We start from the raw sequence: 24,780 nt of genomic DNA on the forward strand, positions 1-24,780 counted from the left end.
TATGCTAAGTTGGTTGCATGACATGAAGGTTGTGCAGCATTAATCCATTTTTTTTTCTAGATGCTGTAATCCTTGCATTGACACAATTTTTACTATCCTTCACTTTATTCACAGCTGGGTGGCACGTAGCTGGTTTGGTATAGAGATGGTTGACATTGCCTTCCAAGTCCGAGTTGTGGGTGAAGAAGTTCCCCGAGAACAATTAGGGTCGTGTTTTCCTTCTGCATTTGTGTTATTTTGGGATTAAGGAATCCTTGCTGGTTTCCTATGAAAGCACAGACAGATCATTTATTCTGAAAAAGACAGGCTAATTTTCTTTGTCATTGGTGTTCCTTGTGTCGTTTGTGTGGGGGAATTACGTTCTGCTGCAGCTGGTGTGGGGGAATTACGTTCTGCTGCAGCTGGTGTGGGGGAATTACGTTCTGCTGCAGCTGGTGTGGGGGAATTACGTTCTGCTGCAGCTGGTGTGGGGGAATTACGTTCTGCTGCAGCTGGTGTGGGGGAATTACGTTCTGCTGCAGCTGGTGTGGGGGAATTACGTTCTGCTGCAGCTGGTGTGGGGGAATTACGTTCTGCTGCAGCTGGTGTGGGGGAATTACGTTCTGCTGCAGCTGGTGTGGGGGAATTACGTTCTGCTGCAGCTGGTGTGGGGGAATTACGTTCTGCTGCAGCTGGTGTGGGGGAATTACGTTCTGCTGCAGCTGGTGTGGGGGAATTACGTTCTGCTGCAGCTGGTGTGGGGGAATTACGTTCTGCTGCAGCTGGTGTGGGGGAATTACGTTCTGCTGCAGCTGGTGTGGGGGAATTACGTTCTGCTGCAGCTGGTGTGGGGGAATTACGTTCTGCTGCAGCTGGTGTGGGGGAATTACGTTCTGCTGCAGCTGGTGTGGGGGAATTACGTTCTGCTGCAGCTGGTGTGGGGGAATTACGTTCTGCTGCAGCTGGTGTGGGGGAATTACGTTCTAGTGCACAACTGGATGTGGTTAGCTCATTCTTAGATATCTAGCCTTGTTTGGTTGGTCTTCTCTTTTAGCCCGGTTGAGCGGGTAGTAACAGTGGTTACTTGATTACTTGGCTCAATAAATGTACAATGGGCACATCACCCCGTTGTTACGGTTTCTCTGATGAGGGGAAATGGATCAAATCTCAATGGCAAGGCCTAAATGACACCTTTGGAGTGCCTAGAGTCAGATGTTGGGAAAAGGAGTAGATTGCCCTCTGCTTCTGCACAGCTCTCCTTTTTGAGACTTGGTTCCTCTGTGGATCAGCATTCACAAATATATACCCACAGTTCATCTGACCTCTACTTTCAGTTCCTTCTGTGGGAGCAGTGGATATGCAATGCACAAGGCTCAGAGTCCTAACAGGATCTGATCATTCATCTGTCCTCAAACATCTCAAATCTTCACTGCACCAGGAGCGTGCAACCATTCATGAACATTTTTAGGCGTCTTATAATTTTCTTTTGACTGTAAATTTAAATAAATCTAGTCCCCAATATAAAATATGTAATAGCTGTAATAGAGGAATTGTTAATTAAAGTCCTATACATTGCAAACCAAGCAAAGATTTGGACATAACAAAGTATAAAATATTGATGCACACAACAGTATGTGGTACTCTTTAAAAACTGCCACCAAAGCAATAGTATCTCCTGCATTATAGATCACAAGCAGGCAACAGAACAACATTGTTAGAAATTACACTGATTGAATTTCATATTTCATTCCATAGTACTGAAAATCCTTTGCTGTTTTTAAGTAATGCAAATTTCTTCAACATACTGCAACACTTTTCATAAATTTCCAGCTAAATAAATTGTGGAAAGCTGCAGTCCATTTGATTCACATCCTATATCAAAGCAATAAATCTGCATTACTCTTGGTCCTGAAATTTCTGCTCCATTTTACATCCAAAGGTCATTTAACATTTTTAATTTGTCTGTACAATTCACTTACTTTCCATGATATGGGCTTACAACATATAAAAACTATCAGGAAAAGGTACAACAACAAATTCCTCCCACCTCAAAATGCAATCAAATGCAAATGTGTGAATGGAACTTGATGTGAGTTAGGCTACTAGCAGCAGAACTTTGCATGAATTGATTTCTCTGGAAGGAAGAGCACTGAACTAATGAGTCTGCAAAGTTAAGGAAAGTAGAAGTGATCTTTGAAGATGGAGAAGATATGGTTTAGAAGCTCACCTCAGAAACAAACTGGAAGACAAGGATGTGAACATGCTAATTCAGTATGAAACAATGATGGGAGATCTGGATGGCATCGATGACAAGAGTTTGTGACAGCAGATGAAGACAATGGCTTCTTTGCTCTGTACTTAATTGCGAACACTGCACCTTACCCAGAATCAAATGTAAAACAAGCAGGCTGACAACATAGAGGCAAGAGAGGGGGGTAGTGAGATAGAGCTGGGCATCATTAATGCACATGTGGAAGTTAATGCCATGATTTTGAATAAACTGTGACTGGTTAAGCCTCAGACAACACCAGTGATATGCTCCCTTTAAGAGGGGGCAGCTAATCATGTATCTGTGGGGGTATGCTAAAATTTCTATAAATGAACAATCCATGACCCAATTCCTTTGCTGACATCTGTTTTCAACCGAACCTAACAAACCCACACATTCGGTTATGCCCCACTTTTGCCCCATCATCACCTCAAGCCAGAGCTCAGCAGAGCAAGTCCATCCTCAGATAATTACATAATTTTAAATTGTCAACAGTAATGAAAACAAGGGTGCATCTGTAAAATACAATAAACTTCTCATTCTATTCCATATATCTGCATATATACATCATGGCAGAAGTGCACAAATGCATATTCCGTAGAATTGTAAACAGTCTGACAATAGACCAGATATGTCAGCAAAAAGTTAATTTTACCATAAGAAGTTCTCAAAATCACCAATAATGACTGAATCTTACATTTGTTGTTAGGAGCACTATCGGGTACAAATGTCAGAATTAGATTTAGTATCCAATGGACCTTCACTTGCAGGAAATTAAACTGAAGTTACCCCAACTGATTGCAAAGCACTTCTGTTTTTCTTTACATTAAGAGCCAAAAAAGAGAAGGCGAGGCAGAAGCTTATAGAGGAATTCCCATCAGTAAGGCCAAGCCATTGGGAGGACTTATCACTAATGATGAAGTGAAATCTGGGAATGCATGATGGTGTATTCAGCAGCTTCTTTGCAATCATCCCAGTTTATGGAGCATAAAATATCTCTCTAATAATGTTTCCAAGATATAAATGGAGTAAATCAATGTGGTTGCAATTGAAATTATTTTAACTTCATGCAACCACCTTCAAATTGCCATTGGACAGACTCAGCTACTAAGGGATGGGAAGACATTCACAAAGGTTTTTGAATGCGATAAAGTCACACACAAGTAATAGCTCAGGGCTTTAGGATTAGGCTCATAACTACAGTCACACAAAAATGTAAGTGTTGCAACTGCTAAATACCAGCAGCAGGGTTGAACAGATTGAAAAGAAAGAAATGTATTCCTCACTTCAATTAAAACACAATATACATTGTGAAACATAAGAACATAAGAAATAGGAGCAGGAGTAGGCCATCTAGCCCTTCGAGCCTGCCCCGCCATTCAATAAGATCATGGCTGATCTGTTGTGGCTCAGTTCCACTTTCCCGCCCTCTCCCCATAACCCTTAATCCCCTCTCTTATCAAGAACCCATCAACCCGCTTCTTAAAAATATTTAGCGAGGCAGCCTCCACCACTTCAACGGGCAGAGAATTCCAGAGATTCACCACCCTTTGAGTGAAGAAGTTCCTCCTCAACTCCGTTCTAAACCGCCTCCCCTTTATCTTGAGGCTGTGCCCCCTAGCAATAGTGTGCATCAGCTTTAAAGGGTTAATGCAAGAGAAGGAATTATCCAAAATTAATTATACATGGGAGACTTAAAAACAAAGAAATGATAAGTCCTTCACCTGAGGGGGATAGTTGCTTTCAGAGGACCACCTTGAAGACTGGTCATGAGGTTTATCCACCAAAATATTCCTGAAAGAAAGCACAATATCTTTGTTAGTTCTTCAGTCAATCTCCTTTCCCTTAACTGGTGTAATCCCTTCAGTCCTGTCTGACAGCATTAAAAGGATTCCTTAATAATTCCCTCATCTATACAAGATTCTGCTTAGATCAAGATATCTGCAGAGTCAATGTCTGAATGCATCACATTTAACTGAAATTGCAAGATAATTTGTTCTTGTGGAGGGGCTTTTACAGCACCATACAAACTGAAAGAAAAACACAAATTGTGACATGAATAAAGACAATTAACATTACATTCCTGGCCTTACCAGGTATCTCAATACCCTATTTTAGGTTGAAACAATTAAGCTAAATTAAACAAACTAAGGGACAAATCAAGAGATTTGAGGAATACTCCCCATCAAATAAAAATACAAATTGCAAAGGAAACTGACAACATAAAAGCAAAGTGTGATTAACAGGGTTGCTAAAACACCTCAGTCCCCGTGGTGCCCACTGGGCAGGGAACGCCAGATGGCACAAAGAAAGATCCACACCATTCATTTGCCCACCGTTTGTCTCCTACGTCAGTCCACTGCGCAGAAAAATCAAAATCCTGCAACTTTCTAAACGTCCTCACCAAAGCCGAATCCAGGGAGCTGACATCTGCTTCAAGATTTCAATTAATTTCAGTTTGTCAGATTGTAGGACTAGAAAGAAATCTTAGACTTCAATTTATTTTTGATCAAGAGGGTTGGCCTTTCATATTACAATGTCAAATACAATGCTCCATTGTGCAATACATATTCATTTAGTCATGATGCAAATTCTAGACATTTACAATTCCAGCAGACAGTCCCCACACAAATTCTTGACTGCAGGTGAGGGATAGGGCAACAACTCAATATAGCCATCAATTTTGGGCATTTCCAAGCAGGCACTACTACAATGGCAGGAACCTAGGAATAAATTGCTCCAATTCAGGGACTGTTGTGCAAGAATACAAACAACTTTCCACGATGTGATTGGAAGGAAAACAGAAGGTAATCAATTGTAAAATCCCAACCAGTCATTCCATTTGTATAAAGAACAAGCTCAGTGAATACATTCATGTAACAATCTGTCCTCTTTTGAAGTTGACTAGAATTGGATTAATTAGACTTTAAGACTCTAGATCACCGTAGAGAGTGCACTTAACCTCTGCAGAAGCAATTCTAATTTTGAAAGGGAGGTTTTAAGTTAACAATGGAGAATGGAATGGTAAAATTAGGACACAATGAATGAGAGGTACATATACGCTCAGATTTTCAGTAGCCAAATGGTCAGTCTCAAGGCAAATCCAAATGATAACACAATTACACTTACTATGGATTTGATTTAAGATTGAATGTTATTCATGGCTTCACAGTAAAAGTTCAGGTAGAAATTAAACAAGCAACTAGCTTGACTTCAATAATGGTTGACAGCCATAGTATGCCTATTTCTGCCTCAACTAATTAGTGCCTGTAAGCTATTCGTTCTTATTTCAGCTAAAACATGCATGCTGAAAGAAAAGTGCATATTTAACCATTATTTTGATAAAGTATCAAGATAGAACAACCAATTATTGTTAAGCAGGAAGTAAACCAAAATTGGTTTGACCCATATGCATGCAGATATTACCTTTCCATCACAGTGACACCACAGTGTGGCAAGAGAACCGATAGGATAGAAAGGTTGCTGAGATGACAATGTAACAGGATACTGACCAGGATACTAACCAGGACATGAGGCCCCTATCATTGTGTATGTTCATCAATCTTTTCAATGACTTAATGCAAAAAGTTAAACACAGCAAGAATTAGGCAATGAAAGCTTGTTTTTAAAATCGGTATAGAAGATGAAGCCAAACACAGCAGGAACTTTGGCTAGCTTTAAGGCCTGAATAGGCTTCACTCATGCTTCCCGATAAGTTGATTACACACAAGTTTCTTGACATAAGGCGAGTTTTTTTTTAACAAATTGCTTTTCATTTACTTACAGGATTTGAGTATCGCTAGCAAGTCCAGCAACTGTCACCCATCCCCAACTGAGCTTGACATAGTAGTGGTGAGCCACCTCAACTGCTGCAGTCCATCCAATGTAGGTACGCCCACTGTGTTATTAGGGGGGAGTTCCAGGATTTTCACCCAATGACAATAAAGGAACAGTGATGTAGTTGATGTATGGCTTCGATAGGAACTTGCAGGTGGTGATCCCATGCACCCCATACAACTGTGAAAAGCGTTTCTGGACAGTTTTGATCCCTTTACTTGAAGGATACCATTGCATTGAGAGCAGTTCAGAGGTTTGCTCAACTGATGGTTGGTGTTATTTCATGATGGATGGATGGGCAGGTTGCGTCTATATCCAATGGAGTTCAGAAGAATGAGAGGTGATCTTGAAACATAAAAAATCCTGAAGGGACTTGAAAGGGTGGATGCTGAGGTTGTTTCCCCTCATGAGAGATTTCAGAACCAGGAGAGACTGTTTAAGAATAAGGGGCCTCCCATTTACGATGGCTAGGAGGAGAATTCTTCTCTTCAAAGATTGTCCATTCATGGAATTCTCTTCCCCAGAGTGATGGAAGCAGGGTCATTGAATACTTCTGCAGCTGAGTAAAAAAATTACTGATTAACAAGGAGTGCAAAGGGTATAAGGGCAAGAAGGAAAGTACAGTTGAGGCCATAGTCAGACAGCCATGGGGAAACAAATGGTGGAGCAGGCTCAAAGGCTAACTGGCCTGCTCCTAGCTCGCATTTGCACGTTCTCAGGTTCAAATGTATTCTGCCCTTCTTTAGTGGTAGAGATCATGGATTTGGAAGGTGCTGGCGAAGGAGGGTTAGCAAATTGCTGTAATGCATCTTATAGATGGTACACACTGCTGCCACAGAGTCAGTGATAGAGGGAATGAATGTTTAAGGTGGCGGATGAGGTAACTGAGCAGGTTACTTTATCCTAGATGCTGTCAAGTTTCTTGAATGTGGTTGGAGCCGCACTCACCCAGGCAAATGGAGAGTATTCCATCAGACTCCTGACTTGTGCCTTGTAGTAGGTAAGCTCTGGGGAGTTAGATGAGTTTAATTACTGAAGATTTCCCAGCCACAGCATTTATATGACTGATCCAGTTAAATTTCTGGTCAATGTAACTCCCAGGATACTGATGGTGGGCTAGTCAGTAATGGTAATACCATTGAAAGAAATGGGCAGATGGTTAGATTATCTCTTGTTGGAGATGACCAGTGCTGGACACTTGTGTGGCAGAAATGTGACTTGCTACTTGCCAGCCAAAGCATGAATGTTGCCATCCAATAGTATGAAACACTTCACAAACATCAGTATGCATCCTCACTTCTGACTTATTGCCAGGGGACAAGTATTTAAAGGCAGATAGCTGGACCTAAGATACTACCCTGAGGTCCTTCTAAAGCAATTTCCTTTGGCTGAGATGGTTGGCAACCACGTTTGTTCTCAATGTGACACCAACGAATTCGCACTGACTTCAATTTTGTAAGAGCTTCTTGAAACCACACTGAGTCAACCAAGCTTTTGCTGGATAATATTACTGTCTCTAGCTTTTCAAATCTGTTATTGAGAAAGTTATGGGGTTATTTGCCAGATCAGATAGTGTCTGATTTCCCCAATTAAATTAAAAGGACAATAATGATCAACCTTTCAAAAGTTTAACCCGCAAATTACATTTAGGACAGGATGGAGATGTGGCTGTTAGTCACTGTGCTGCAGCACTAACCGTAAAATCCTCATGTCTGCAATTTTCAAACTAGCTTACAATTCTTTCAATTGGTTGCTATTAGATTTATGATTAAACCTTCCTATTGTATTGGTTATGATCCATACCAATACAAAATATTTCAGGCAGCCCTTCTATCAGGGGCTTCAGAATTTCTTCTCAGATTGCACAATGTGAGCTGCAACATTCTGCTATGACTTGAGGGTATTTTGTATAGTCGAAGATTATTGGCAACAGAGCCGCTCTGCAAACATTATTTGAAAAGGATAATCAGCAAGAATAATGCAAGTTTAATTCACGTGACATAATTGCAAGACCCAGGCAAAAAGTGCTGAAAGATCCTGATGCATGCACAATGCACTGGTCACATTTTAGACGTCACCGACCAGTCAGTTTCACACGCAATTTCCTCTTGGCACCCATTACTGAACATATTGATAACTGAGTTTGTAAAGCTGAAAATAATGACCAAAAAAGCAGCAACCTGCTCTCGAGTAGGACAGGACCCAACATGCCAGCCAAGAATTCTCAAAGATTAGCTGCAAGATCAGCTGTTCATTCCAGCACCAGATGATCTCGTTGGCAGGAGCTAATTCTACCAAAAGTCAAGTCTCTAATTTCCAATGGGACAAGCTGCTGCCGACAGGATCTGCTGATGTTGAAATAGCTGATCTTGCAGCTAACCTGCCAAGAACTTGGCTGCAGCAGGTTCAGGGCAGTTGCTGTCTGAGACCAGGGTCAGGTCAGGTTCCTGCAGGCAACAGGATCAAGTCATGAATAGATTTCAAGTTATTCTGGCACTCAAGTTGCACAGTAGCAAAACATTCACTGTATATTACTCCGATAAAACACAATACCATTGCATTTACTTCCAGCCTACAGTGACATGAGTACTTCAACTTACACTTAAAGCATTTACTATAAAAGCCTGACAGCAATACTGCAAGTTATATGATTACATTCAGTGCAACCACTCCAGGATGAGAAACTTAAAAATTTATGGCACATTTGATTTAAACAGTATAGTTCCATACAATATAAACATACTACTGTTCATTATAAATTGACTTTATCCCTGAAAGCAAACATTCTTTTTCAATCATATTCCCAGTTAATACCGAAAAGAAGTACTGAGCAGCAATCTAGTTATTTCAAAAACAACTGATTAAACCTCAATCTTCAGTTTCTCTGTGATTTTCCAGTGCTACATGGTGAAGTAGACCTGAAAAAATCCCATTGTTCCTCATCAGTTCTTGACTTTACTATCAATCTTTGCAATCCAGGGACTCTGGGCACTGATAGTGTTTTCCTTATGTCAACAATTAGTCAGGGAAAAAGCCATGAGGTGGACCGAGTAGTTCCCTTGTGCCAGTGGATCTCAATGTGGGGGTCCATAGACTACTGACAGTCCAAGAGGAGCTTCCAGGTAGTCAGCGGGCTGGTCCAAAATGCAATTCACTGTCATGCCAACACCATAGCCAAGGCCACGCAAGTTAACAGACCAGAACGCTCAGCCCCAGCAATTGAGTGACATGACACAACCAGAGTGACTTCTGCATGTGAGTCACGAGTCAACAGAAGCACAAGCAATATGTTCCTAAGCAAAGTTTGTATTACTGTTGCAACATGCAACTGAACAAACAGGTTTCCAACACTTGCAGGGGCTGATAATGAGAGAAAAGGAACCAACTGAACACAGAGCCCAAGATGGAACTGAAGCTTTCCAGCTTGTAACCAGACATCACTGTCAGTCTATCAAAGGGACTCTCATCCAACGCATTTATTCTGGTTTTTTTTGGCAAAAGAGGTCCTGTAGGGCTGGTAAGGTGGTTCATGATGTCATTGGTCTAAGGCAGGGGTCTCTAAACTACAGCCCATAGCAGGCCGCATCCGGATCGGAGTTTGGAGACTGCTGGTCGAAGGGATCAGTGGACTAAATATTCAAGAACCACTGTCTTAAGCTAATCCAATCTATCCCATACATCTGCTCAATACCCCTCAACCTCTTTTTCGCTCCAAACACATTTCAAATGTCTTTTCAACCCAGTTATCTTGCTCACTCAACAGCTTTCCTGGGTAATGCCAGAGCAATTATTTTAAGCAAAAGATTCCATCCAGTTCCTCTTGCTTGTTTTTGGTTCTGTGCACAGATACTTTAGCTAAATATTTAGATTTTAGCAAATATCAAATAGTTAAAATTAGATCAATACGTGTATAGCTACTGAAAAGAAATGGAGCCCCTCCAGTAGAGATGAAGCAAAATTCTTCACTGCTCCTGGCAACAGCTAAGGAATAGAAATCAAACAGTTCAACACAAAAAGCTGTGACACAAGTACGGCATGCATATTTTGAAGCCCAAGATACTTTAAACAAAGCAATAACTAAAATTGCAGCTTTCAAAAAGATAAAAGGGCTATGTGGTTGAAAGATTGATTTGAAGACTGAATTCAAGTGGGATGAGGAGAAACTTTTTCACTGTTCATTTCAGCTTCCAGCATCCACAGCATTTTGCTTTTAGACCATTGCAACCTTAAATATATTCAAAACTGGAGCATCCTCAACCCCCTGGGACAGAGTATTCCAAAGATTCACAACCCTTTGAGCAAGATCTCAGTACTAACTGATCTGCCCCTTAGCCCAAGTGTACCTCCAAGTTCTATCTTTGCCAGTCAGGAAAAATAATCCTTCAGTGTCCACGCTATCCAGCCATGAGATCACTTCATGTTCTTCTAAACGCCAAAGAATATAGAACATAATGGTTTCTTCAATACTTTTCCTCTGCTGAAATTATGTTCCTGTCTCTTATTGGTCCCTAGGTTATATTCTATTTCTGCAATCCACAGTCAAAAAGGCACAACATATTTCTCCAATGTCTGCTATTTCCTCATTCCTCACCAATTATCATTTTCAATAAGTCCTTACAGTACAGGTGATGGGTCATTTGGCCCATTAAGCCCGTACCAACAACATATATACCCTACTAATCCCTTGACACTAAGGAGCAATTTAGCATGGCCAATCCATCTAACCCACACATCTTTGGAGCATGGGAGGAAACTGGAGCACCCAGAGGAAATCCAAATAAACGTTGGGAGAACATGCAAACTCCACAGTCACCCAAGGCCAGAGTTGAACCCAAGTCCCTGGCGCTGTGAGGCAGCAATGCTAACCACTGTGCCACCCCTAGAGAATCACAGAGTCCCGACAGTGCAGGAGGCCATTCAGACCAACGATTCGCACTGACGATCCCACACAGGGCCCTATTCCCGTAACTCCACAGCATTTAGCCTGGCAATCCTCCTGCCAGCAAGGGGCAATTTAGCAGCATCTGCCTTGCCAATCCCCTAGGATTGAAACTAGGGGGCAACTTAGCATGGCCTAATCAACCTAAACTGCACCTCTTTGGAGTGTGGGAGGAAACCAGGGCACTCGGAGGAAACCCACAGAGACACGGGGAAGACATGCAAACTTCACACAGTCACTCAAGGTTGGAGCTGAGACGCAGCACTGCTAACCACTGTGCCACATTTTCCCTGTCTCTGACTCTAATAAGGGGCCAATGCTTACTCTAGCTACCCTCCTTTTCTATACTCACCATCTTTTTATATTTCTGGTTAGTTTACTCTCATTCTATTTTTTGCCTTTTTTAAATCAACATTTTGGTGGTTTCTGAAACAGTCCTAATCCTCAGGCTTACTACTATTCTTTATAACATAAATCTTTTCTTTTAATCTTTGTTGGCAAGCCATGATGAATCTCCCATGCTGAGGTTTTTGTTTTTTAAATGGAACATATTGTGTCTTTAAATGTTTCCCACTCTTTATTTATAACCATTACTTTACTATATACTATTAATTTTCAATCAAATATACAAAACATGGCAAATGGAAAGAAATTGAGTTCAAGTTAATACAATGCATATTTCAAATCAAAACTGAGCAACATCTCTCAAAATGCTGCCATTTTGTTTTTAATAGTAAAAATAAGCTTCTAACCAAAATAGAATTAGAAAAAAAACATTGAGTCTCCACAAGTTAGCTCTTATCTAGCTTGCCATGTTAAAAGTTCTTCCAAAATATGTCTAAAAATCATGACAGAAGAGTCTCTTGCCTTTGGAGTGGGTAGGCTGCTGAAATTATCAACTCTACTTCCCTTCTACTACTTTCAAAGCCCTTAACCAACAAGCTCTCCTCCTCAACTTACTGATTTTCATTCTCCATAAACGCAACTTAATTGTCTGAAATTCAGCACTGCATGTCTGTCACCCAATCACGCGAACCCACAAACTCCCTACCCCCAAACTAACATAAAACTCCCACTCATCAACAAACTTCTTCACTACTTCACCGACCTTCTATTGCCTTACATTATTTTCATGGTAACCCAAGCTTTGATTCTGGTTCTCTGTTCAAACTTCCCCTTCCACTGTTGTCAGAGTAATCAGATATCTTGGCCCAATTTTCTGCAAGCTTGCTCCTCACTAAATTTCTTCTGGATTTTAACTTCTCTCACTGCCTTTAAAAATCTCCTTAAATCAATTTTTGAAACAAGTTTACAGATGCCTCTAGGCACCCTAGTAAAATTTAACATTCATTCCTTTCTTCCACAATGAAGCATATTGGAATATCTTCCTAAATAATACTTAAATACAAGTTTGCAGTAGCAACCGGGAGCTTAAATAACTCAAAATTGAGACTCCACTTGCCTTTGGAATTTTGGCAATATTACTGTCTCTACTGAGAGATGCCTGCTCAGATAACAGTCATAAGCTGCCTTCGTTTTAGCACATATGTATGTAGCAGTGCGTGAAGGCCACACTGTCCTCTGGGGAGAACAGTAAACACAAGTGCATGCCATGAGGAAAAAGATCAGCTCTATTTAACAGACCATCCTGAAATTATTACAAGCCAACAGAACCAAACCATCATTAATGTTAGTGATTACCTGCCTTACTGCTCCTTCAATAAATAATTCATTGGATTTGTGTAGGAACCCCAAATTTCCTAGCATGCAATTATTTGATTTGCCAGAAATGATTTGAGTTCCAACTGTCAATTAGCAGACTGGCATTCAAGTATTTTCTGAAATGATTCAAAAGTGAAATCTAATTTTCAATTGAAAACAGTGCTTCTTTAAAGTTCCTTTGCCTCAATGAGCTATCTTCAGAAGATGCTGTAGCTTAGAGGTCCAGGGTTGAGTTTTAGCTTTGGCTTATAAAGGGGTGAATAAACCAAAGAGTGTAAAATTGCAATTTAAAATAGTACTCAAGGTTGAGAATACAGATTAAGAATAAACTTCACTGCTAATCTATGCCTTTCATCCATGAATTAACTCACTGACTTCTATTTGCTTCAAATCTAGAACCTCTTCCCTTATCATGCCCTTTTCACTTTGCCCCCAATTCCTACTAAACTCTCCAACCCATCTCACCAATGTGTTGCTGCTACTTTTTCACTTTTAACATTCGGCTTCATGGCCATCTTCAGTCAAACTTTCAACTCCACTCTATTTGGACACGTGCATGATCATGCAGTTTCAGTGACACTATATCAATAACAATTAAGTTTAAGCAACTTCATTAAATCTTAGTTTATATTTAAAAATTACTTAACACACATTCTATTCTGGTAAGGGTGACCTGAGCCGCATATGATTTCTGCAGCCCCACCCATCGTGTTTATGCAATGACCACTGCAAAGTCAATATTTTACATTTTGATTCAACTTAGTGCCACAGGAAATTAGAACCTGAGAATTTACATTGAACAAGTGGATCATTTTATTTATTTTCCATGAATAATTCAAAAGGTAATTATGCTTTGAAAGAGTTAAGATACCTATATACTCCACTGAAGGTCTGCAATGATCCAACACTAAGATACACCAGTGTTACTCATTTATCTAACTAGAAAACAATGAAAGCCCCAAAGTATTTTTCCTGTCTCTTTTTTGGTTCATAGCAAGAGGTGACAATGGAGAGAAAGAGGTTAATTTATCAGACACACAAACACTCCCAGATAAATACAACTAAGTGCAGAATAAAGCTCCATTCAACCCCCACCTCAACAGTATTCCCTATTGCAACTATGTGACATTTTGTAGCCACTTCCCACACCTGCCATCCTCTGGCCTATTGAAATCAGGCTGCCAATTTACATTTTTATAGATCTTCTGACTGTACTCGCACCAAGTCCTATTCACCTTTACCAGTGCTCATGGATCAACAGTCAAGCAAGGTCTTGATTTTTAAATTCAAATCACTCCATAGTCTTGTTTCTATCTCTGCATTCTCCTCCAGTCATTCAATGCTCCAAAGTGTCTGGACTGATGTAATTATAGCCTCTTGAGTACCCCAAATTTAAACTGCTCCCCTATTGGTGATCCTGCTTTCAAGTGCCAAGACCCTAAGTTCTGGACCCCCCTCCCTATACTTGTCCATCTCTCAACCATACTTTTCTCCTTTAACCTTTCTCTTTGACCAGGCTTTTGGTCATCTGCTCAAATATCTCCTTAGATGGCTCAGTGTCATTTTAAAATGTGCCTATGAGGTGCCTTGGAATATCTTATATTCATAAAGTACCTTTAATGTAATAAGTGGTTAACACAGTAAAATAACTCCATGCTTCACAGGGATATTATCAGACAAAATGAAAACAAAAAAAGCAAAATTGGACACCAAGTCATTTGAGACATTGCACCGAGATGTCCAAACATTTGGCCAAAATAATAAATTTTAAGGACAGTCTAAGATGAGGTTGTGCTACAATAAGAAGCTGAATTAATTGTCTCTATATTATCTCAGAGTTTAGGAGAATGAGGGGCAATTTGTGAAATATACACAATTCTGAAAGGGCTTGATTGGGTAGATGCTGAGAGATTGTTTCCACTGTGGAATCTATAAACGAGGGAAGAGTCACAGGATAAGGAATGAGGTGTAACTTCTTCACTCAGATGGAAATCTTTGGGAGTCTCTACCCAAGTGATTTCAATGCTTGTGGATACATTTAAACTTTGACAAAGGGAAACCTAGACTTGAAACATCAGCTCTTTTCTCTCCTTACAGATGCTGCTAGACGTGTGAGATTTTCCAGCATTTTCTCTTTTAGATATATTTAAGGCTGGAATGAACATATTTCTGGTCTCTCAGAAAATCAAGGGATATGAGGAATGGGCAGAAAAGTGGAGTTGAAACCCAAAACCATCCATGATCGTATTGCATAGTGGAGCAAATTCGACAGGGCATTGATCATCTCCTGCTCCTATTACTATGTTATCCTGTTAAAGGAAAACAGAAAGGAAAAGAGAGGAAAAGGCTTACCAGGGTAATTCCAGGACTTCTGGCCTTGACAGCTGAAGGCACAGTCACCAAGAACACAGGGTGATGAAAATCAGAGATACTCAAGAAGCCAGAATTGGATGAACACAAATGCCTGTGGGTTGCGAGCTGGACAAGATTACAGATAGGAAATGGAGGGATGAGGGAACAAGGATGATCATTTTAAATTTGATGTTACTTAATCAGGAACCAAAGTAGGCAAGCAAACATAATGGTAATAGGTGAACAGGACCTGGTGCAAGTTAGGACATGCGCAGAGTTTGGATGGCCTCAAGTTTATGAATGGTAGAACATGGGAAGCCAGCCAGGAGTGCATTGGAACAATCAAGCAGAGAAGAAAATTTCACCAGTAGTTGAACTAAAGGCAGGGAGCCAGCTGGGGTTAGAGGTGGAAATTAGTAATGATTGTGATGGCACAGAAAGCTGATCTTGGGGTCAGGTAAAATTACCAGAAGTTTGAAACTTTTGCCTGGGGGAAGGACAGACTCAGTGGTTAGGAAATCAAGTTTCTGTCAGATCTGAAGACAACAAATTTGGCCTCTCCAATACTTAGCTGAAGGAAATTTATGCTCATCCAACACTAGATGTTAGACAAGTAATGCAGAGGAGTCTAGACAACAGAGGAAGAGCTGGGGGCTGTCAGTGTGGAAATTAACTTCAACTGTCACCAAGGGGCAGCAGGACCCTATCAAAATCCACTGCAGACTTGAAGGGCTGAATGGTTTACTCATGGTCATTAAACCTGATTGTGCTTTACATAGTCCTGATGGTGAGTGGTTAAGATGTGGAGGTGCTGGCGTTGGACTGCAGTAAAACAGTGCAAGAAGTCTCATAACACCAGGTTAAAGTCCAACAGATTTATTTGGTAGTAATTATTTGTGGCGTTTACTACCAAATAAACCTGTTGGACTTTAACCTGGTATTGTGAGACTTCTTACGGTGAATGGTTAAACCATTGCCCACCATAATGCCAAATGTGGGGCTGTTTCACATTCACTCAGAATTAGGTTGACAATGCCCAAACGTCTGTTACTCAACGTACAACATACTTACAGCCAGAGCAGACCTTCACCCCATCTGTCTGGTTAGATTTGAATCAGGTCGCAGTGGTACAAATTCAGGATCCAAGTTATTGCACCACCCAAAGAAATCTTATCAACAAATTGCAATGAGGCTAAACGCAAGGCTATTGATATTGCTTTTGTGCACGCTCCAGACAGCTGATCCATTCTAATGTCAATAAATATTCATGGCTATCTGGTTTAAACAAATACCAGACTCAGAGCCCAAAATTTTGTTGATCAATTAAAAATTCCTACTTTGAAGCCATGAAATTGCTTGCGTATAACTTGCATAAAAGGTCATGATTTTGTGTCTCAGAACTGTTTAAATGTACACTATGGAGTCTCAGCTTTCTAAATGTAAAGGATCATGAAATTCAAGATGAACAAGAAATACATGTACTAGAATAACCAAGTAACCTGGGCTTCCAGTAGCAGAATGCCAAGGATTGGGATGGCTGGGCTGGGGGCAGCTCACCTACAGGGTGGAGTTTACAGTCTTTGCTCAGACCAACTCAAGAAATCAGTACTTGGAATTGGGCAAAATATTTTACTTTCCCCATTCATATACAAAAAAAAACCAAAATGCAGCCAAAGACCATCCTTTAGCTTCCCCCAACACTGCAAGCTTCCAAGGTCTCCTCCTCCAACTCTAACCTCCCGTGCATTCCTGATTTTAATTACTTAACTAGTGCTAGCTGGGCCTTCAGTTGTGGAGGTCCTTGCTCTGCAATTCCTTCTCTTAACCTCTCAGTTTCCCCATTTTCTTTCTTGCTTGAAAGAACACTCCTTAAAACTATTTAACGAAGCTTTTGATCATCTATCCTAATATATTCCCAACACATGCGTTAGTAACATTGCTGTGAAGTGCCTTGGGGTGTTATGTTAAAGGTACTATTGGAATGCAAGTTGTTTACATACTTTATACAGTGCATAATCTTTGTAATACCTACTCATGGAATATACTATTCCTGATAAAATTGAGCATCGCGTTAACCCATCTCTGTGCTAACCTGATACGAGCATCTACAGCTGAATCAGTTTAACTAGAGGGTCTTTCCTTACCTCCCCCCCGATCAGTGCCCAGACTCCATAATTCAAAGAATTCAAAAAAAAACTCCAGTCATAAACCAATAGTCAGCAAGTTAATGTTACGTCAGGCTTATATTTGTTGCATAACCATACTGAAAACTATAACACACTTAGAATTAAATCCTAAACATTCACATCAAAGAGTTATTCCCAACACTTGTGTCCATCAAGCGTATTTCACTTTCCTTACCTTAAGACTTCCAGCAGCATGACATAGCCATCACAAGAAGTAATACCTAAGCACTTCAAAGCACTGAGATCATATCATGAATTGCAATTATAGCTGTGAGATCTGAAAGCTTTTTAAAAAAATTGCACAAATGTAAATTGTTTATTTGTTCCAGTATTGTCATTCTGAGCCTTTCCCATATTTTACGCCATCAAAATTGCGGTTCAAAAATGTAATTTTCACCTTAACCACATCACTCATTGCTGGACTGAGCACATCAAGATGATTTTCTGTGGTTTTACTTCATTTTGTTCTTCCATTAAATGCCATCAATTTCACACTTGCAGCACGCTGCAGAAATGAAACTCATTTGTACATATTCAGAAAGGCTAAACCTATTTGCATTGTGCAACCAAGTACAGCTTTTTTTTTAACTGCCCACAAGGCAATTATGTGGGCAATTGCAATCTGGTCAAATTATGAAAGTGAATAATCTGTAATTTCACAATGTCACACATTTAAAATTAAATAGCAAAACTGCACAACACTAACATATAATGAGCAATGTAACCTCCCTAAAAAGAAAGCTTAGTAACATAACACATATATATATATATATATACACATACATACATACACACATAATGGAATATTAAGGGTAAGTATCCCCAGTTTTACATGGTATGTATCCCATAGCATCCAGAAACAATTAGGAGATTGGTCAGGCTCTGAAAAATCATCTAAGTCACTAAACACGGGAGGAATAGCAGTCGACCAAAATAGTTCATGTTCCAAAAAGGACAAGACAGACAAGGTAGCCACAATTCCATTAGTATTACTTTCATTCCATATAAAATAACGAATTGACCAGAAGAAAAATGTAACTTTATGGACAGAGTTCTGTTTAGACTCAGGATACAAAGATCCTCCTTCAACAACTTTGAGAAAATGACAACCCAAGTGAATTGATAAAAGTCCTACAATATGGTATGCCTGGATTTTCAAAAACAAGTGACGAAATTCCAAACTCCGCTGAAAGGATTATGAAAGAAAACAAGATTTCATTGGATCATCATATTGAAGGCTGGAAAAAGATCAAAGCATTTGGAATCACATCTGTTTCAAATTTATTCAAGTAACTTGGATTCAGATATTCATGCAAAGTAGTCAAATTTATATATAAACATACATACGAAAATAGAGCAGGAGGTGGCCACTCAGTCCTTCAGGCCTACTCCACCATTCTATATGATGACTAATCTGACTGCAAACTCCCAACTACCCTCGGTAACTTTTCACCCCGCTTTTTCAAGAAACTAACATTCAAAGGCACTGTTTCCATTGCTGTTTGAGGAAGAGTGTTCTATCGACTCATGACCCTAAAGAGACAAGTTCTCCTCATCTGTCTTAGTGAGCTTCCCCTTAAGCAACGATCCCTAGTTCTAGATTCTCCTACATGGAAACAACCTCTCCACATCCACCTTGTCTCTTCCCCTTAGGATCTTAAAAGTCATCTCTTACTCTTCCAAACTCCAGCAGATACAAGCCTAACCTGTCCACTTGTTCCTCATAAAATAACTGCCTGTTCCTGGTATTCATTTAGTAAAGCTTTTCTGAACTACTTCTAATGCACTCGCATCCCTTCTTAAAAAGGAGACGAATATTGTACATAATACTCCAGATGTAGTCTCATCAGTGTCCTGTACAGCCAAAGCATAAATTTCCTACTTTTGTAGGGACAAGGAAAGACCTTCCTACAGGCAATTTCATTAAATTACATTATCTCAACACAAAAACACAACCTATTTTGTATCACTTATATAGCACTCACCTATTACAACTGAAGAACGTGCAGCAGAAAACAGAATTGAATGGTGCACTCAACAGCTAATGACAACTTATCCACTCTTCAGATTTATTTGTCATGAGTCAAGCTCTCTCATCTAATTAGTATTGACAGTTTGAAGAATAGAATTGGAAGAGGTAACCATTATTACATATAACTTTGGAGACAACAGAATGAAAAAACGTGTTATGATATTTACTGAAGTTAAAAGATGGGTTCCAAGTGAAAATTACAAACTACCTTGCAGAGAAAATATTAGGCTGTCATACTCCTGTGATCTCTCTTGAGATGCTTTCCAATGTTAAAGGTACCATTTTCACTATCATCGTCTTTTGTCATATAATCAATCTTGCCTTCTATACTATCACAGATCTTTTCCATGTTCTTTCCTCCTATCCCATCTTCCTTTTCTCTGTAATGGTTTAAATCCTGCTCCATCTTTAATATTCTCCAGTTCTGATGAAAGGCCTTTGATCTGACGTGTTAGCTTGGTTACTTTCTGTATGGAAGCTGCCTGATCTGAGTATTTCCAGCATTTTTTGTTTATGTTTTAGATTTCAACTATCCACAGATTTTTTTTGCCAATTGTCAGCACAAGGTCAGGTTGCTATTGAAAAAAACAAGTTGTGGTTGGGTGGAGTGACTTATGGCATTGTCAAGCTTCCATTTACAAATTAACAAAAACACACTTGACCTCCACTCCACACCCAGACATCTGTCAGTTTGCAAGATTTCTCTCCTCTCTTATAGATATCCAAAAGCAGGACTACCCAACAATGCAGCATTGACACTAAACCCTACTCTAGCAACCTACAAAGCTTAGCACTCACTTTGAAAGTCTGAAATATTTTAGAAGTTTTATTTTTCCTCAATTTCATCAGCACTATTGATATCCTGCTAATCTCCAACGATACCATCCAGCTTCATACTGTCAACCAGTTGAGTCGTTAGCTTAAGAGTTCAAACCTCATGCCAAAAGCCAAGCTTAAAGTTAGGCTGCCTTTTCAAACAATTTTGTGGGAAATCTGGATTACTGATGCTGCTTTTTTTTTCTTAATATCTTAAACTAATGTCCCTACCTGCATGTTCAGATGAAAACTGCACATGGTAAGGGTAGCAAACTCTCCAAGTCTCTCTCCCTGATTATTTATATTTAGTTTGCAATATCTTAGTATGCAAAACTATCAAAAAATTGCCGGTCATAAGGAGTTATAAGACATCTTAATTAAGTGATGTAGATGTTCTTCCTCATTACAGTGCTATCTTGATTTCAAAGTTGTTGCAATCTCCCATCCCAAATTCTTTTCCAGAATATAACAACTATGGATTATTCATCTCCTGCAGCCTTCCCTTCCTCCAATAAACCTCAGGTTTTGAAAGCCTGATCCTGCCAGATGATTTTGTCACATCTTTTACTTGGAATCCTGGATGATATTCTGTACTCTCGGTCTTATAGTGTGCATTTATGCAAGTTTTCATTCATGCAACACTAGATTGGAAATTTTTTTCATTAAATTGAAAGAGTTTCCATTCTGTTGAATACCAATTAGTTTTCTTTTAAGGAAATAATGCTAGACATGCCATTCTGAATTTGTTTGTTATCCATTTGAGAGCATTGCAGATGAAGTTTGGAAACACTATCTCGATGCTGAGCATGATGACTTTGGTATAACTCGAGTACCAAATCACTTCATTCCACTGCATCATTCAGGAAAATGTTTCCATAACATTTAATCACATCCAGGAAGTGTCAAATATTTAGAGCAGATGTCTTTGGAAATGTTTACCTTCAACATTATACATTTATGTAACTACTCCTGCCTATTTCAATGATAGTGTGACATACTGAAGCAATGTCTCTCAGCCTACACAATAGCGATTGATATTGCACACAAAATGACTTCTACTTCAATTGTGACTGCTTCACAAATGTATAGGGCGTGAACCACTTGGGGCATTTTTGGCATGAATAAGGTTCTATATAAATGTAAGCTTTTATTATTCACAATTATTTAATGGTAAATGTGGAATGATTCCAAAATGGCATTAAGTATATATCATTTATTGCTTTCTACAACAGCCGCATAAATTTCAAATCCAGTTACAATCCTAGCATAAAATGATAATTAAAAAGGCAGAGAACAAAATGCTGGAAATATGTATCATCTCAATGAGCCTAGAACTGTAGTTGCTACCTCAATAAAAGCACATACTTAACTGCAATATTATCCTTTCTTTTCTTTTCATGCACATGGTGTAAACGTAATAACCCAGCAACCAACAAGAAATCTGCAGCAACCGGACTTTTTCCAACCGACACCACTACGAACGGTTTATCCTAAACCAGAGTATGTTGATGATGGCTCAGAAGGCAGCACTCTCATCCAAGTCAGAAGACTGTGAATTCAAGACCCCCTTCAGGAGCTCATGTATCAGCCCATGTATACTGTCAGACAGTACCAAAGGTGTGCTGCACTGTTAGAGATGTCACCTTTCTGATGAGACTTTCAACCAAGGTCCAGCTGCTATCTTAGAAATAAAAAAAACTCATGCTATTTCAAAGAGCAAAGTTGTTTTCCCCATTGTACTGTTCAATATTTATCCCTCAAATCAACTTCATAAAAAAATCTGATCATCACCATATTGGTGGTTGCTATCTTCCTTTTTTTAGAACCGTAGAAAAATTACAGCACAGAAAGAGGTTATTCAGTCCAGTGACACGCAAGTGTCCTTTCTAATCCCACCTTTCTGCACCTGGCCCATAGCCCTGTAGCTTACAGCACTTAAAGTGCAGATCCAGGTTTTTTTTTACAGAGTTAGGGTCGCTGCCTCCACTACCGACTTGAATAAGGAATCAAAGCTGCTCAGAATAAACAATTTCTACAAAAAACTGAGCCCAGGTGTCTTTGGGTTCGAGGGTAACTTGCTTCCACTCCAGTTTGATGGTGTCTGAAATGGTTGGTAAGTCCAATGAGCAATCTGCAGTCACTGCCGCTTCTGGGGTAGGTAGTACTTAAAAGCATTGGGTAGGTATGTCATTTGGAGGTTTGTGCAGTCACTCTGGCAGCACAACTTCACCTCTGCACACTCTCAATGAAGTCTCACAATTAATTGAGTGCCTTCCTGAATGAGCCATCTCCATTTTGGTTGGTCACAAGCCACAGTCTTCCACGAGTCAGAGGAGATATATAATCTCATTACAGACTTTAAGGACATCCCTACAGCAGCTCCACTGTCCTCCAGAAAGTCTCCAGACACAACCGAGTTCAGAGTGGTGCAAACTGCTTCAGCAAACTGGAGACAGGCATATGCCCAGAAGAACTGGTTCTGAGTAATCAACATTTTGATGTTGGGTGAGTTGACTTGAGATAAATATTACTGTTGGGCCATCTTCCTTGCCAGCTGATTTGGAGATCTCAGATAAAGAGGGGTACCCACTACAACCAAGAATCGTAAAACAGTTAAAAGTTGCAATGCAGCCTTTAGCAGCTACATTGAAGCCTTAAATTGAGTGCTGAACAAAGTATTCAACTTAGTGATCAGAGTACTTTCCAAAACTAATACTCTGCAACAAGCCACTGACAAGCCACAAACATACAAAAGGATTACAGCAATCACACCAACTAAAAGGTGTGAGCTAACCCAGGTTCAACTTTTCACATTAATTAATGTCAATAATTGAAATCTGTACCCAACAGTAACTCACTGGCTTTATTTATTTAAAGTTGTGTATCCAGCATTCCCAAATATTTGAAGCGGCTTGTACTATTTGCAGGTACTTGGCACATTGCAAAGACCATATGTCAATAGTTACGAACTCCAAAATTTGTCTTTGGGGAAAAAACCGTTTTGCAACATCCATTGAAATGAATGCAAAAGTACACATTTAATTGACTGAAGTGGCTACAATTACCCTCAAGTAAAAACTTGCTTTTGATAAGTGTTAACTACGCTGTCAATTGTTGAAGAGCAGCATTTTTTAAATGCTCAAATTCCGCAGGAACTACCTGCACACTGGCAAAAGAGAACGATTGTGTCCCTGGAGAGGGAGCACGCGGTGTCCGCGGGCACTGTCGAGGCCTTCCGTGCCCGTTGGGCACCGCAGGGGCTGAGGTGCCTTATAGACCCCGATAATCACATTTTGATTTGACGTGCCTTAAGTTTCCTTTGTACCTTTTGTTTCTGTTCGGGCCGTTCCCCCTCCTTTTGGGGAGCTGCCCCCTTTTTCTTTGTCCGAACGTAATTTAAGTTAGTTTACTTGTTTGGCCCAAAAGACCGTGGAAGATTTCAATTTGAAAGAAAAAGAAAAAGAGAACAATTACCAATTTTAGGATCAGGTGCAAAGCCCCTTCTCTGTTTAAGTGACAAGAAGCACACAAGTTCCCAACTATCTGCAGAAACACCTACATTTTCACTTCAGTGCGAAGATAAAGCCCTGGATAAGAATGAGTCTGTTAATATGACTACAGTGAATTGTTGCTAAAGAGATGCCTGTTGCATTGCATCGGATACCGTTACAGGAACATGTGTAAAGCTGGAGGAGAGGAGCTAGGCAGAAATTTCCAGCTTCATCCAACTCTATTGTTGGCCAAAGTGGGGGAATTGCCAAATAATTAAAGTTTTATTTTTTGTGGGGGGGGGGGGGGGGTTGCAGCCTTTAGTAAGGGGGGAAGAGAAATAAGAATACAGGCTGCAAATCACACCGCAACCAACCCTCTCCCATCCCATCATGGTCTGCACATCAAACTTCACCTTCATACAAATTAACTAGAAATAATTACTTATTAATTATTTAAATGATCTGGAATTACAGAATTTGGAAACCGATGCCCACCCCACCACCATCTCTCCTGCAGCCCGGGGTGCGTGAAGCTCAGAGCCCGGCCTGGCGTTAGGCGAGCCCGAGGCCTCGCCGGCCCAGACCAGGCCCCGATGGAGGTGTGGGGGCCAAACAACAAAAGACCACTGGTCCGAAAGGGAGGGGAACACCCCCGCCGTCCGGAGGCACAGCAGAAATGTATCTAAAATAGCAGCCACTACTTACTCCGGGACGTAGATGGAGGAGTAGCTGGACCATTTGTGGAGGCAGTAAGTCAGCGCCCGGCTCTCTCCTAACACGGCCGCCATCTTACAGCAGCAGCGGCGGCGGCCCCGGCTCCAGGGCACGTGACCTCGGGGAGGGGGCGGGGCCGCCCCGCCGCTCATTCAATATACACAGTGTACAAGTATTCAGCCTGGCCAGTGCATATACCCAACCTCACCCAATACACCCTGTGTACCGGTACTCTGCCTGGCCAGTGCATATACCCAATCTCACCCAATACACCCTGTGTACCGGTACTCTGCCTGGCCAGTGCATAGACCCAATCTCACCCAATACATACAGTGTACAGGTACTCAGCCTGGTCAGTGCATAGACCCAATCTCACCCAATACACACAGTACGCAGGTATTCAGCCAAGCCAGTCCATATACCCAACATCACTCAATACATGC

General features: G+C 40.4%; 1 protein-coding gene across 2 annotated transcripts in view; it reads right to left on the reverse strand.

Moving 5' to 3' along the window:
- Positions 1 to 24,423, reverse strand: part of mkln1 (muskelin 1, intracellular mediator containing kelch motifs) — a 148,250-nt gene extending 123,827 nt beyond the window's left edge. For both annotated transcript variants that reach the window (XM_080207657.1, XM_080207656.1), the window contains exons 1-2: positions 24,329 to 24,423; positions 3,973 to 4,042 (exon numbers count right to left, since the gene is read on the reverse strand). In XM_080207657.1, coding sequence (XP_080063783.1) covers positions 3,973 to 4,042; positions 24,329 to 24,411 — 153 coding nt within the window. In that variant the 5' untranslated portion in view covers positions 24,412 to 24,423. The remainder of the gene's footprint in view (positions 1 to 3,972; positions 4,043 to 24,328) is intronic.
- Positions 24,424 to 24,780: the final 357 nt, after the last annotated feature.

The sequence above is a fragment of the Carcharhinus amblyrhynchos genome, chromosome 19 (assembly GCF_965287045.1).
Source record: "Carcharhinus amblyrhynchos chromosome 19, sCarAmb.v2.hapA, whole genome shotgun sequence".
Taxonomy (NCBI): domain Eukaryota; kingdom Metazoa; phylum Chordata; class Chondrichthyes; order Carcharhiniformes; family Carcharhinidae; genus Carcharhinus; species Carcharhinus amblyrhynchos.